Below are 16,076 nucleotides of genomic sequence, written 5' to 3'. Positions count from 1 at the left end.
GCCAAGTTAGGCGTATGTAAGTAAATTTTGAATTTTTTGAAGTAACCCATGTCCCAAAGAGCAGAAATGCCCATGCAGACTTTTTGGCTACCCTTGCTACCTCCTCGGCGCAAAACTTGCCTCGAGTGATAATGGTTGAAGACTTAAACGCACCCACCCCAGTAACGGGGGACTCGCTTCAGGTTAATCAAATCAATTCGGCGCGTAGTTAGATAGATCCTATATTGTTATTCCTTGAGAAAGATATACTGCCCGAGGACAAATTAGAAGTTGAAAAGATACGACGAAAAACTCCTCGGTTTTGGCTGTCCGAAGACAAAAAGTTATACAAATGCTCTTTCTCTAGGCCATATTTGCTTTGTGTACACCCCGAAGCTTTAGAGGCACTTCTAGAAGAGCTACATGAAGGGATGTGTGGGAGTCATACTGGAGGAAGGTCTTTATCTCACCGGGCAATTACTCAGGGGTATTGGTGGCCAGGCATGCAAAAAGAAGCGTCAGGAGCGTGCCTTGGGCAGGTAGAAATGCGTTCTGAAGATTAGGGAAGTCCACGAAAGGGGTGAGGGCAAGATATCAAAATCTCCCTTTTTCCGAGGTGACAAAAAGCGAGATTTTGAGGGGCTATTGTGGGGCCGATTATCCAAAAAGATGATGTGGAAATCATTGAAAATGGGCTTGTGGCCCAACGGCCCAGTCCGAGAACATTCACTTATCTGAGGATGGTTAAAGAAAGATATTGTGGGAGTAGTATAAGAAAAAGGGATGGAAGTCATATATAGTGGCCCAAAACGCGTCCGAGGATAAGATCCACCTCGGATACCATAGTCTGAGATGGATGTAACTAGGGCTGTCCACGGGTCGGGTCGGATCGGGTTTGGTATTGACTCGCAACCGACCCGATTGAATCGGGTGAACGGAAAATAGACCCGCGGCCGACCGAATGTTCGGGTCGAACCCGGTGGCACGGGTCATTGGTTGAGCAATCGAGTCCATCGGATTATTTCGGGTCTGAACTGAAGCACAAGATAAAGATAGAAATAAAAACCGAAAGAACAAAAAGAAGTCCAAACCCAAAGAACAAAGAAATTACAACCCAAATAACACAGACCAGGACCAAAAACACCAGATCCATGAAACTGAAACGAAAAATAGAGATAATACTACCCACACCACCACACACCACCACCACTACTCCATCCCCCATCATCATCACATCCATCACAAGCTCAGTACAGTTTTAAAATAAAAAACAAAACTTTTTTTTACTAACCCACCGTCGATTAAAGTCTCAAAGTAGATTTCAAGTAGATCAGAGGAGGGATTCATCAAGAGTGTGGAGTTTGAGACCCAACCCAGAACGAACGACGGCAATAAGGCCAACAGGGCGACGACGGCAGTAGAGGCTAAGGGCGGCAACAGAGACCAACTCGGTGACGTCTGCAAAAAGGAGGCTTGGGTTAGGGATTTGAGAGAGATTAGAGAAAGTGAGAGGTCGGAGAGAGAGATATCAGTGAAAGTGAGAGATTGGAGAGAGAGCGAGAGAAATTTTTCTAAAAGGGCGTAGAAGAATCAAGAAAAAAAAACCCAGGTTTTTTGCTTTTAAAATTCTGATTGGGTCGGGTCGGTTTATATGAATTAGGAGTTAAGAGACCCGTAACCGACCCGCAAACCAATTTTTAAAATAAACATAACCACACCCGACCCATTTGGGCATTCAGAACCGCCCGTATGTCTTCGGGTTGGATCGGGTCGGGCGGGTGGGTCGGGTCTTCTGGGTTGCTGGACAGCCCTAGATGTAACTATCTTACTATTCAGGGTACTCCGCAAAGTTGTATTAGAACTGGAAAGTGAATATAGAACAAAGGAGGAACCGAGAGAGATAACAAATATCTTCTAAAACTGCTACCTCCACATTAAATGCTTCCCAACTAACTCTCTGGCCGCATTAATGTGGAGGTGATACCTGAACAGTAACCAAGCAGCCTTATGGCTACTGAGCGAAGGTTTCAAATAGTGCTGAATGGGACAAAAAGGAGTTACCAGAATAGAACCTACACGTGTACAGTGAGAATGAGGTGAGGAACGTGGTATATAACCTGAAAATGGATGACATTAGAGGGGACGAAAAAAAAAGAAGAAAGAGGATAGAACCCAGAAAGATATCCCCTAAGACCTAGCCAAGGAGAGTTTTTATCATTTGATTAGTTTGAAGCGTCCTTTGCTGCACAATGATCATGACATTTTCTATCGAATGGAACTAGTTCTTTTATCCATTCTCTAAAATTTTTTTGTTTAGGCTTGTTGGGTTAGAAACCCATCCATATTCTAGGTCCGATCCAATTTGAGTCCCTNTCTCTCATATATATATATATATATATAAATTGTTTTTACATTCTTGATTGTGTGTTATTATTATTTTTTTTCTTTTGTTGGACCTTATTTCCACTGTTGCAAAAGTAACTAAATTTTTGCAACAATACCATATTTCTAATCAATTTTGTTCTATATAAATCTTAAAAAATTGACATCAAAATTTTATTATAATTAAATAATTAATGAACCACTTAAAATAATTATATATATATATATATATATCATATTAGTTATCTTTTTAATTATATAAAATAAATACTATAACGTTGATTATATATATAATATCACTGAAAGAAGTTAAGAAATTTATATAGTTATGACTAATTTTAGTGAATCACAAATATTTAATTTTTTATGCCTTTTATGCCAATTGCTACCAAAACAACTAAACATTCTAATTATTATTATTATTATAAATTTTTTCTCATATAAGGAAGAATATAATATTTTAAATCAATTGTGGGGCCGATTATCCAAAAAGATGATGTGCAAATCGTAGAAAATGGGCTTGTGGCCCAACGGCCCAGTCCAAGGACATTCACTTATCCGAGGATGGTTAAAGAAAGATATTGTGGGAGTAGTATAAGAAAAAGGGATGGAAGTCATATATAGTGGCCCAAAACGCGTCCAAGGATAAGATCCACCTCGGATACCATAGTCCGAGGTGGATGTAACTATCTTACTATTCAGGGTACTCCGCAAAGTTGTATTAGAACTGGAAAGTGAATATAGAACAAAGGAGGAACCGGGAGAGATAACAAATATCTTCTAAAACTACTACCTCCACATTAAATACTTCCCAACTAACTCTCTGACCGCATTAATGTAGAAGTGATACCTGAACAGTAACCAAGCAGCCTTATGGCTGCTGAGTGAAGGTTCCAGGAGATGTGGATGGGACAGAAAGGAGTTCCCAGAATAGAACCTACACGTGTACGGTGAGAATGGGGTGAGGAACGTGGTATTTAACCTGAAAATGGATGACATTAGAGGGGACGGAAAAAAGAAGAAGAAAGAGGATAGAACCCAGAAAGATATCCCCTAAGACCTAGCCGAGGAGAGTTTTTATCATTTGATTAGTTTGAAGCGTCCTTTGCTGCACAATGATCATGACCTTTTCTATCGAATGGAACTAGTTCTTTTATCTACTTTCTAAAAATTTATTGTTTAGGCTTGTTGGGTTAGAAACTCATCCCTATTCTGGGTCCGATCCAATTTGAGTCCCTACAATTGGCGCCGTCTGTGGGAAGAGCTTGATCTATTTGTAGGTAAAGGCAAGTGAAGCGGTTGTGATGGAAGGGGGAGCACTGCAACAGCTAGTGATGGACCTACAGCAGATGGATGTTAATCCGCACCAGGCAGAGTCCGGGGGGTCTCAGCATGGTAATCTGTTGGTAGTCCTTGAATAAGGAAGGGATCATGAGGGAAGCGTGCGAACCACCCACACTGATGGAAGTCATTCTCGGCGGAAAAGCCATATTTCCCATGTAAAGAACGATGTGGACATGCAACGTGAGATTAGCAAATTGAAAAGGGAATTGCAACACGAGCGATGAAGGCGTAGGTCTCACAACTCCAGGCAATCTTCTGAGGAGTCAGATGACACCAATTATAGGCAAAGGTCAAGAACTCTGCCTAGTGAATCTTTTTCCTATGATGAGGAGTACCACCGTAGACGGGAGTATAAGAGTCTGCCTCGCAAGGGTTTAGGGAATGAATGCCCTGAACAAAGCTTTGAGTCAAGTTTCCAAGTCGCCCTTCACGCGACGTATTGAGGATGCAAATCTTCCTCAGTGATTCCATCAGCCCGTGTTCACCATTTATAATGGTCGAACAGATCCAGTGGAACATGTTAGCCATATCAGTCAAAGAATGGCTGTTCATGCTAAGGATGAGGCCTTGATATGTAAGGTCTTCCCATCTAGCCTAGGTCCAGTGGCGATGAGATGGTCCAACTGGCTAAGAGCGAATTCCATTGGCTCCTTTAAGAAGCTCACCTAAGCTTTTGGTGCCCGCTTTATCACCTGTAGGAGGGTTTCTCAGCCTTTGGGATCGTTATTATTCATGTCTATGCGGGAGGGGGAAATCCTGAAGGCCTATTCTGATAGATACTGGAAAATGTTCAACGAAGTAGATGGAGCCTATAATGATGTGGCTATTAATACTTTTAAGGCTAGTCTTCCAACCGAGCATGGTCTGAGGAAATCTTTGACTGGTAAACCTGTTACCAACGTGCGTCAGCTTATGGATCGGATTGACAAATATAGAAGAGTAGAGGAGGATCAGATACAGGGTAAAGGAAAGTCCAAGGTAATCCCTTAAGAGAGGAGGGATTTCAGGTTAGACCGGTACAACAATAACCGACCTCGGAAGGACTTTAGGGGGCAACTAGGATCTGCTAATTCCCAGGTGGTTAATGCCGTGTTTCGAGAACCAGTACAATGGGTTCTAGAGAAGATAAAAAACGAGCCATTTTTCAGATGGCCTAATAGGATGGCAGGGGATCCTGAGAAATGTAATCAAAACCTTTACTGCCAATATCACCAGGATCATGGACATACTACTGAAGATTGCAGAAATTTGTGGGACCATTTGGATCAGCTAGTCCAAGAAGGGAAATTGACCTAGCTTCTGCATCATTCCAGTGGCCGAGGAAGTCAGGCAGGTTCGGCATTTCGGGGAGATGCTTCTTCAAGACCCTCCTTAGGCATGATAAACGTTATATTTGCCACCCTAGGAAGAACCGGGTCTTGCCCCTCCAGGGTAATGTCTGTGTCTCATTGTTTGGATGAGGGCTCTAGTTCAATGCCGAAGAAAGCCAGGCTAGACAACTCACTAGTGTTAGGCTTTTTGGATGAAGACAAGAGAGGAACCATATAACCATATGATGACGCTTTGGTGGTTACACTTAGGATCGAGGGGTATGATGTGCGAAATGGATGGTTGATGAGAGGAGTGCAGCTGAGGTGATGTATCCTGACCTATTTAGGAGGCTAAAATTGAGACCCAGGATCTGACAGCGTATAGCTCCCCGTTGGTGAGTTTTGAAGGTAGATCGGTCATTCCGATGGAGATGATTAGATTACCTGTGCAAACTGGCTCAGATGTGGTGGAGATGGATTTTATTGTGGTAGATGCTTTTTCTCCGTATACGGCTATTTTGGGTAGGCCCTGGCTACATACCTTGGGGCTGTTTCTTCTACTCTTCATCAAAAGGTGAAATATCCATCAGGAGGCCAAGTGTTAGAAATATTGGGAAATCAAGCCATGGCCAGGCAGTGCCTAATAACGACCATTCAACATCGGCCAAAGACAGATACTTTGGCCACGACCGAGAATGACTTATAGCAATCAAAGACTCCGGCAACCCTCTTCAGTACATCTGCCGATGAAGCGGAGTGTGAGAATTTGGAGAGGGTGAGTGTTGGGGATGATCCAAATAAGTACTTTCAGGTTGGAGCATAGTTGCCTTTGTTGGAGAAGGAGCAATTGGTTAGGTCCTTAGGAGAAACATTGATGTGTTTGCATGGAATGCCTACGAAGCCCCAGGGGTGGATCCAGACTTTATTTGTCATCATTTGAATGTCAATCCCTCTGTTATTTTGAAGAAACAGCCACCTCGATGTCCGTCCAGAGTACATGCCGAGGCTATCAGAGACGAGGTGACCAAGCTCAAACAGGTAGGGGCTATCAAAGAGGTGTTTTACCTTCAATGGTTGGCTAATACGGTCGTGGTGAAAAGAAAAATGGAAAATGGCGAGTGTGTGTTGATTTCACGGACCTTAATAGAGCTTGTCCAAAAGACCCTTTCCCTATGCCCCATATAGACCAGTTGGTAGATGCAACAGTAGGCCACCCTCGGATGAGTTTCCTAGATGCCTTTCAGGGCTATCATCAGATCCCACTGGCATTGGATGATCAAGAAAAGACCACTTTTCTCACTCCCACTGGAAATTATCACTACAAGGTAATGCCTTTTGGCTTGAAGAATGCGGGGTCTACTTACCAACGGATGATGACGAAGATGTTTGAGCCGCAGTTGGGCAGGAGCATTGAAGTCTATATTGATGATATGGTGGTGAAAAGTAGGGCAGTGGTCGAGCATGTGATAGACCTCACCAACACTTTTGAGATTTTAAGGAAGCACAAACTGCGATTGAACGCGTCTAAGTGCTCATTCGGGGTAAGCTCAAGGAAGTTTTTGGGCTACATGGTGACTCACAGAGGAATTGAAGTGAACCCCAATCAAATTAGAGCCATAAGTAGCCTGCAACCACCTCGGAATCCCAAGGAGGTCCAGAGGTTGACTGGGATGACCGTTGCTTTGAATAGATTCATATCTAGGTCAGCGGATAGGTGGAAACCTTTTTTCCTTTTACTCCACAAGTGGAAAGGATTCGAATGGACCGAGGAGTGCGCCCTGGCATTTCAGCAGCTTAAAGAATATCTATCTCGGCCACCCATTATGTCTAGTCCTGAGGTGGATGAAGTCTTTTTTCCTACTTGGCGATAACTACCTATGCGATCAGTTTTGTTCTGATACGAGTAGATAATGGCATAAAACGGCCAGTCTACTACGTGAGCAAGTCGCTTCATGAGGTTGAAGTACGTTATCTGCCATTAGAAAATGCCATTTTGGCAGTGGTACAAGCGACAAGGAACTTCTCCATTATTTCCAAGCACACATTGTGGTCGTCCTAACTCAGTATCCGCTCATAGCAGTACTTCGGAGTGCAGATTATACTGGCAGGATTGCCAAGTGGGGCACAATTTTAGGGGCTTTTGATATTAAGTATATGCCTCGTACCTCTATGAAGGGTCAAGTTCTCCCCAAGCTGGTAGCCGAATTTGCTGAAGACCCTGAAGAAATAGAAGCAAGCCCACGTGGCATGGATGAAAAATCAGTTAGCCTTATCTCCGTGCAACATGCCTCACCCTGGAAAGTGTATGTGGATGGAGCAGCAAATCAGCAGGGTCAGGAGTGGGGTTGGTTCTAATATATCCTGAAAAGGTCACTATCGAGAAGTCTTTGAGATTGAGATTCTCAGCTACTAACAACGAAGCAGAGTATGAAACTTTATTAATGGGGATGGCGAAGGTCAAGAAACTAGGTGGAAAAACAGTGGAGATTTTCTCGAACTCGAGACTGGTCGTGGGCCAGGTTAGAGGGGAGTTAGAAGCTCGGGACACAAGAATGCAGGAGTACTTGGGCCAAGTTAGGCGTATGTAAGTAAATTTTGAATTTTTTGAAGTAACCCATGTCCAAAGAGCAGAAATGCCCATGCAGACTTTTTGGCTACCCTTGCTACCTCCTCGGCGCAAAACTTGCCTCGAGTGATAATGGTTGAAGACTTAAACGCACCCACCCCAGTAATATCAATTATTATAATTATAATTAAAAATATTTTCTTATATAATATATATATATATATATATATGTAAATAATCATTTAAATTACTCTAATATAAATAATTGATGTATAGCAATATATAATTAATATATGCATTTACTCCATTAGTTAATTCAATGAAGTAATACTATTATGTAAATGCAAACTTTATTAAAGTGTAAGCCTAAATAAAGAAAATTCCAAGGAATACGCCACATGGCAAAACCTCATGCTCTCTCGCACAAAGTCTCTGCTTTTATATTTATATATTTTGATTTAGAATATATGAGCCTTAGTGCATCATGTCACAATTCAATTGCAAATACTAAATAAATTATCATGTGTAGAGATCACTTTACTATGATAATGTTATATCTATATCTATATTTATATAATATCTAAAAGTCGAAATGTAGCAATAAATTCTACTACTCTCTCTAAATTGCCACATCATCCATTTATTTCCAACCCTCTCTCTCTTATTTTTAACACTTCTTCTTCTTAATAATTTCTTAACTTATTGTTTCACTTTCTCCAATCTTTCCCCCTTCCTTTTTCCATTTCATCTTTCTACTATTCTACCTTAAGTCACTCTGCCTCTATCCATTTATCTTTCTTTATTTTAGTTTTTTTTTTTTTTTAAAAATATTATAAATGTCATTCTCTCTCGTTCTATGGATATTTTTTCCACACAAAAAAAGTTCTCTCTTTCTCTCTCTCAAATTTTTTTTTTTTTTTCATTTTTGGGTATTTTTTATTTTTCTTTAGCTGATGAATTTTTGTATTCTTTAGAACTCTACTCTAGGTTTATGCGATTTAGTTTCGTGTTTTGAAATTGTTATCTTTTTTTTTTTCTTTGATTGTTAGATGTTATCTTATTACATTATAAATATAGCATATAAGAATATAATGCTATTCTATTACAAATCATGGCTTGGATAATTTGGTGTTTATTACTTGTGGAATCAAGAAATTAACCAGTGCTTAATTACTTGCTTAAGAACACAATTAATTTAGATTATGGGCTTAAATCAATCCGCAATGGAAAATTTAAACAAGAAACCAAAGACTGTTATATTCCTATCAAAGTATGTAAAAAAAGCTTTTTATTCATATAATAGTTCTTTGTTACAATTCCTCACTCTATTTATTTCTCTCTTTATATTTTTTTTGTGTGTCCCCTCTCTTTCTTCTTTCTTCCCTTTTATATGAGTCATCTTCTTCTTTTTCACGTTTTGTTTTTGCCCACCTGGATAATTTTTAATCTTATTAGGCTCTTCTTTCTTGGTTTTTCATCATGAATAGAGCTTTCTAGGGCTTCTTTTTATTGTTCAGGCGTCCACTTGGATAACTTCTCATCTTATCAGGCTTTTTTTTTTTTTTTTTGGTTATTCATCATGAATGAAGACTTTTGGGGAATTTTTTACTAATCAGACTTGTCCTTTTGCATTAAATGTGATTATGTCACGCAAGTGACCTTCATTAATGTAGGGGTTGTTGTGGAATCATCTGGAAATCTCAGAAAGCTACCTTGGAGAGGTTGATCTTCTCTAGGATCTATTTTTGTAGCTCAGATATGTCTCAGACATGACCTCGGCATGTGGTTTGGAAAGGTATTGGGCTTGACCAATGATTCGAGGTTTTATGTTCATTATAAAAATGGGCTGGTCAATGCTGGATTTATCTCCATTGTTTGGGCCAATACTTAAATTGGGCCCAATATTTATCCCGTTATAATAATGCCCAAAGTTTGCCCTACTACATTATTATATATTTTGTTTTTACTCCTTTTCTTCTCATCTTATTTTCTATAAATTTGTTATTCTCTCTTACATTCTTTCTTGAAAAAGTGTTCTCTTTCTCTCTCTCTCGATTTTTTTATTCTTTTTTGTAACTCTACTTTAAGGTTATAAATCATTATGTTTTTTATAACCCTATTTTGGGTTAATATGTTTTGGTGTTTTGTTTTTGAGTTCCCCATTACAAGTAGTATCTCTCCCTCTTATAGCCATACTTTAGTTTTTGTTTAAGTTAATACTTAGTTATTTTGGAAGTGAGATTTTGAAATTATATCAAAACACAATCTTGGCTATGCATTTGGATGTGCCTATTAATTATTTGAATAATATCAAGTGTGATTTTGTTATGGGTTTTGATTATCATGATGATCTCCTTTAAGATAACAAGGAATTTGAATAATTAATTTAAACTTAAAAAGTTTAGTTGTACGGAAAAAAAATTAGGAAAACACAACACATTATAACATAATTTTGAAAAATATGGACCACCTAAAAAATAAATAATATCAATCAAACACACCCAAAATAATAGAATGATATATTGGTAGAGATAGAAAGATGGAAAATAATTTTACAAAATAATTAATTTTTAGGGAGAACAAATTATCTTTAACAAATTTTACAGAACAAATTATACATTATACATTTATATCAAAATTAAAAAATAATTATATATTTCCATGTATCGTGTTAGACTGTTAATCCATTTTAATCCACTTCAGTCCATTCGGTCCACTTTGGTCCAATTTGGTCTACTTTAGTCCATTTGATCTATCTCGGTCCACTTTAGTCCATTTTGGACTAATTGAGTCTTAAATTGATTCTTTTTTGTAAGTTTCCTTTTTCAATTTTAGGCTCAAAAATTCATTTTTTTATTTTTATATATAAAAAATCAAGGTTAAAAAGTATGAAATTTTATTCTGTTTGGGCCGAACTCGTTAGTTTTTTGTTAAAAAATACAAAAAATAGGCATTAGAAATTAGATATATAAGCCCTAAAAAAGCAATAAAATGATAAATATCCAAAATATTAACTTAAAATTCAAGTTTCAATAATATAGCCTATACTTATAATTGGAAAGAAAAAAAAATGTTACGATTCTAAACTTATATAATTTAAACTAGATGTAACATGTTACAAGTGTTCTATTGAATAGAGGTGTACATTTATTATATATATATATATATATATATATTCTTGGATATATTCAAATTAGTCAACTGATTATAGTATATTTCAAAAAAAGCATTTTTAATAAAATCTTCTCCATTTATATAAACCAATATTATAATTATGTAGTTTAAATGTGCTTTTATGTTAGAATTTCTTTCCCTCTACCTTGTGTGTGTGTTTCCCCAAAAAAAAATTTACATTTATATATATATATATATATTGATGTCGCAGAAGCCTGACGAAAGCACACATGATGCTCTCTTGATGAAACAGAAACTAAACTATTAGCTTCTGGTAGTAAATCTTGAATCTATGAGGAGTTTCAATGAATCCACAAGGAGTAGAAAACTAGAATCCACCAGAGAAATAATTTGACAAAAAGTATATGTTTAATGATAATAGTCTAATTTGCCTCTAACGGCTACGAAGTATATAAATACTGAGAAAAACATCTGAAACCCTAATTCGCACTAATTATGCGATTAGGTGACAAAATATAAAAATTTACCAAAAATGGAAAAATTGAGTTAAATGCAGAATCATGAACTATTGACCTTAAAGGTCGTTTCAAAACAAATGGGACCTTATTTTGACTGTTGAGTAAAAAGTTATTAAAGAAACAAAAATTACTATAAACAGCAAAATTGCAGTTTTTGGGGCTTAAATGAAGGAATTCGCCATTTTCAGGGGGTACCTTGTGGCAAAGTGACAACTATTGCTCAGAAGGCCGTTTCGCTTCAGCTTGCAAAATTTCATGCAATTCCGACTCTGAGGCCCATGATTTCTACTAGTGTCTTTTTGCTTTGCGCGTTGATTTCAGGTGCACGTGAGAGTCCAAGAAGGCCATGGCGCAAGTAAGTTTGTGACTAGTAGATATAAAATCGGATTGTCTGGATCGCGTCTGTTTGGCTCTTTATCTTTTAAAGTTTTCCTTGATCTTTTAATTTTCTCTTCTCTTCATATTTAAGTTACAGGCATCTAGTCATTTGGTTTCTTTCAATTGTAAAGATTTCATTTGGTGACCGGACTCTGGCTTTTTCTTTTTCTTTTTTCCTTTATTTTCTTGTTGAAGATGTGGTACAGTAATAATGCTGTCGCACATTTGATATGGGGCTACATAGAAAATTTATTGTATATTGAAGCAAAATTCTAGTGTACCTACGGTTCATGTGGGTCATCCCCTAGTTAGCTGTATCAGATACTGTTACATGTTAACCATGATTTGTTGAAAAAGCCCTGCATGTTTGTTTGTGTATTTTGAGCAACAAATTTGAAGAAAACAAAGGTAGGCACAGTGAAGGTTTATAAAATTGTATGCAAATGGATTAGTTAATATATGTGATGGCATTGAATTCATTTGTGTTCTGCAGGCTGACTAAAGAAGCACATTTATGCGGTTTTCTAGTTAAGCATTCAGTTCCTATTTGGGAATGTCAACAGAACAAAATTTCATTATTGAACTTGAACTTTTTAATCTACACCAATTAAAGATTGAAGACGAAAAGCAGATAACAATTGTGCACGCCAAAAGTAAAGGAATTTAATACAAATCTCTCCTTTTTTTTTTTTTTTTTTGAGGGGGAATTTAATACAAATCTCAAAATGGATTTCTTAACATTTTTAACAAGTTATAAAAATTTTCAAACATACTTGGAAACTCTTTTTAAGGATATTTGCATAGCATTCTTTATTTTCTAATACTGGATTCGTAAGGGGCAACCCAAATTTAGCCAACATGATAAATGGAAATAGGCTGGATGAATATATTTTATATTTTCTAGTTTTTATGGAATAAGAAAATGATCAATAATTTAATGATAGATAAGCTCACTACCAAAGTAGGGGGATACATATAACACCACATAAAGGAATTTAATTGAGGATACAACACTATTTTGGCTCATCACTCTATGGGATACAAATTAGCACCACCCAAGAGATACAGAAACCGATACTCGCCACTTAAAAGAATCCACCCAAGGGATAAAAAGATAATTTAGAAGAAATTCATCTTCTGAAAAACACAAGGTTTTTTAATTCTAAAAATACACTCTCTTATTTTTATTTGATTCAGCCAAAGGCTTAAATAAAGCTTGGAATAGCCCTCAAAGCATAGGAAAACGAAAATAATTATAAATACATTCACTTAATCTGACCAAAGTCAAATATGACTCTTAGGAACTTAGAAACACAATAAATTACTTGTTGGCCTAGGAGAAATAAAACATAAAGTCTATTTCATCCTAGGAGACACTAAATAAAGACAAATTGACTTCATTAATAATAATAATAATAATAATAATAATAATAAATTTTAAAATAATGGGCTGTTATTCTGATCTTCAAAGAAAGCTTTTTGGGCTGAATTGTTATCAGATTGGCCTTACTAGATCTTGGACACTCCGGTTGGAACTTGGGACACTAGTGTCAAGAGGAACAAAACATAATGGCTGAGTGTTAGGAAACCAACATTAAATACTCTTTGACTTTTTTGAGAAAATGACTTCAAATATCTTCTAAATTGTTGGGCAAAAATGGCTTTATCTGCTGGGCTTGAAAATCAACATGGTTGGGCTTAAGAAACTGATTGGATTGGGCTGTAGGTTTATTCAGATACTCCTCATGCCACCATGTTTGTAACTGCCACTTTACTCCTGTGTCATTTTCAATTTGACCAAACTGTATTCAAACCCCATCATGTTGTCATACAACACCACTGCACCCTGGTGATTTCTTCATTCTCTGAATTTGCATTGCTCTCCTTACCGAAAATGCATCCTCCCACCTACCAGCATCTGCATATATGTTGGATAGAAGAACTCTACCAGCTCCGTGAGATGGTTCCAAACTTGCCAAACTCTCTGCAGCCCTCTCTCCTATGTCCACATTCCCATGAGTTCTACAAGCTGCCAATAATGTGCCCCATATCACAATATCTGCCTCCATAGGCATGCCTCTTATTAAATCTTCAGCTTCTTCTAACTGCCCAGATCTGCCCAGGAGATCAATCATACAACCATAATGCTTGATGTTTGGTTCTATGTTATACACATTCTTCATTATCTTTAAATTTCTCTTCCCTAGCTCCACCAATCCAGCATGGCAACATGCGCTTAGGACTCCAATGAATGTGATTGAATTAAGCTTGATATGACGGCTTTGCAAGTCGGAAAATATTTCAAGAGACAAATTCGCATGTCCATGCATTGCCAACCCACATATAATTGCGTTCCATGGGGAGACAGTAGAGGCATTTTCTCGGATTTGATAGAACACTCTCAAGGCAGTATTGATGTTCCCACATTTGGCATACATATCAATGATAGCTGCACTTAAATTGTCATTAAGAGGGATGGAGTTATTACACACATATTCATGGGCCCATCTTCCTTCTTTCAATGTCCCTAAAGTCGCGATTGCGGAGAAAACACTCACCATAGTAATTTCATTCGGTTGGATGCCACAAGCTATCATCCCATGGAAGAGTTCTAGAGCCATATTAGGCTGCTCACTCTGTGTATAACCAGAAATCATGGCACTCCATGATAAAACATCTCTTTTTGACATCTCGTTGAATATCTGCCTTGCCTCATCAATCATCCCATTTCTTACAAATCCTGCAATGAGGGCATTCCAAGATGCAATATGACCCTTGATTCCCACTTCAAATTGCAAACGAGCTAGTGTCATTCTGCCACAAGCGGCATAAAAATGAATGATTGTTGCCTGTATAAAATCATAACAGTCAAAACCTGTCTTTACAGTTATACCATGAAACTGCTGACCCTCATCCAATGCCATTGACTGGCCACATGCTGAAAACAAATCAACAATCATAATATCATTGGGTCCCACTCCAGTACATAACATTGCACGATACACCGTAAAAGCTTCAGCTAACCATTCTACTTGCACGTAGCAATTGATCATTGTACCCCACGAAACCACATCTTTTGAAGGAATCCTCTCAAACAACTCTCTAGCCATATCAACAAGCCCTGCTTTTGAATACCCATTTAACATTACATTCCACGAGACTATATTCCTCTCAGGCATCTCCTCAAACAACCTTCTCGCCTCCAATACTCTCAAACAAAGACAATACATGTGCAACAAATTCGTTGAAATAAGAACCAATCCCTCAAGTTGCAGCTTAATCACCAACCCGTGAAGCATCCGGCAATTCCAAATCCCACCTAAACGCGCACAAGCCGACATGACACTTGCCAGTGTAACCTCATTCGGGATCACTCCAGCAAACCTCATATCCTTAAAAACCTCAACTGCCTCATACCAACAATCATTTTGGGCCAAACCCATTATCATAGTTGTGTACGAGACAAAACCTTTACCAGGCATTATATCAAACAATTGGCGAGCATTATCCAATTTCCCGATTCTCACGTACCCAGCAACCATAATATTACAAGACACAGGATCCAACTTAGGACAAGAATCAAACAGCAACTGGGCATTACTAATAAACCCACATTTTGCATACATATTAATCAAACTGTTTAAGATAAAAGTGTTGGAATGAAGCCCAGATTTCAAGGCCAAGCAATGTATTTGTTGGCCTTGAGAGATGGCCAAAAGGGATGAGCAAGATTTGAGTACGGAAACTAAGGAGAGCTCGTAATTCGAGCTGTTGTGATTGGTTTTGGTTGTGGTATTGAAGAAGAGACGAAGATGGTGTTGTGGGTCTGAATGTTGAGAAAGCTGATGAGGAAGTTTGGAGGAAATGGTGGAGACCCATTTGAGAATTGCGATTGCAAATGGAAAAGGGAGTGATTTGGGTCTCAGAGAAATGATCATGAGACGAGATCATGAGACCATTTGCAAGCAAAATGAGTTTTCAAAAAGGAATACCAATTTTTGGGTTGGAGGGAAAGATTTGATTATCCCTTTTATACTTTCATTTGTGTTTTTTAAGTTTAAGATTTTAATTTTCTTAAAAAAATTATTTTGAATAATTCTTGTGAAACGGACCTCACTGTGAGTGTCAACATGGAACGAAAATGCTACTAATTTTGAGTGGTTAATTTTGCTTAAAAAATAATTTGGGTAAAGGTATAGTCATATTAAAAATAATAATAATTATACACTTAGAAATTGTGTTTGATCAAATAAACTTCAAAATAAGGTAGCTTAAACACACTACACTTATATGATGCGGTAACGACTCCTACTTCTACCAATCACATAGTTACATTGTTTTGTATTTTATAACAAAATAGTAAAAAAGTATGGAGTAATCCAATATGTAAATAATCAAGTGTGTACTAACTTGCAATTCAAACTTCAAATTGCATCAATGTGAGTCTTGGCAATTGGCAAACAC

General features: G+C 37.7%; 2 protein-coding genes across 2 annotated transcripts; one reads left to right on the top strand and one right to left on the bottom strand.

Annotated features, from left to right (window-relative positions):
* The first annotated feature begins 4,443 nt into the window (after positions 1 to 4,443).
* Positions 4,444 to 5,001, top strand: LOC111994103 (uncharacterized). The gene is made up of 2 exons (XM_024025961.2): positions 4,444 to 4,683; positions 4,783 to 5,001. Exons 1-2 carry the CDS (start codon positions 4,444 to 4,446, stop codon positions 4,999 to 5,001), a joined length of 459 nt encoding a protein of 152 aa, XP_023881729.2.
* A 7,561-nt stretch (positions 5,002 to 12,562) lies between these two features.
* On the bottom strand, positions 12,563 to 15,785 carry LOC111994107 (pentatricopeptide repeat-containing protein At5g19020, mitochondrial). The gene has a single exon (XM_024025965.2). The coding sequence runs from the start codon at positions 15,548 to 15,550 to the stop codon at positions 13,439 to 13,441; it is 2,112 nt and encodes a 703-aa protein (XP_023881733.1). The 5' UTR covers positions 15,551 to 15,785; the 3' UTR covers positions 12,563 to 13,438.
* Between the last annotated feature and the right edge of the window lie 291 nt (positions 15,786 to 16,076).

This window comes from Quercus suber, unplaced genomic scaffold, assembly GCF_002906115.3.
Source record: "Quercus suber isolate HL8 unplaced genomic scaffold, Cork oak 2.0 scaffold_44, whole genome shotgun sequence".
NCBI classification, from domain to species: Eukaryota; Viridiplantae; Streptophyta; class Magnoliopsida; order Fagales; family Fagaceae; genus Quercus; species Quercus suber.
Note: the sequence above shows the minus strand (reverse complement) of the source record. Positions and strands in the feature narration are given on the sequence as shown.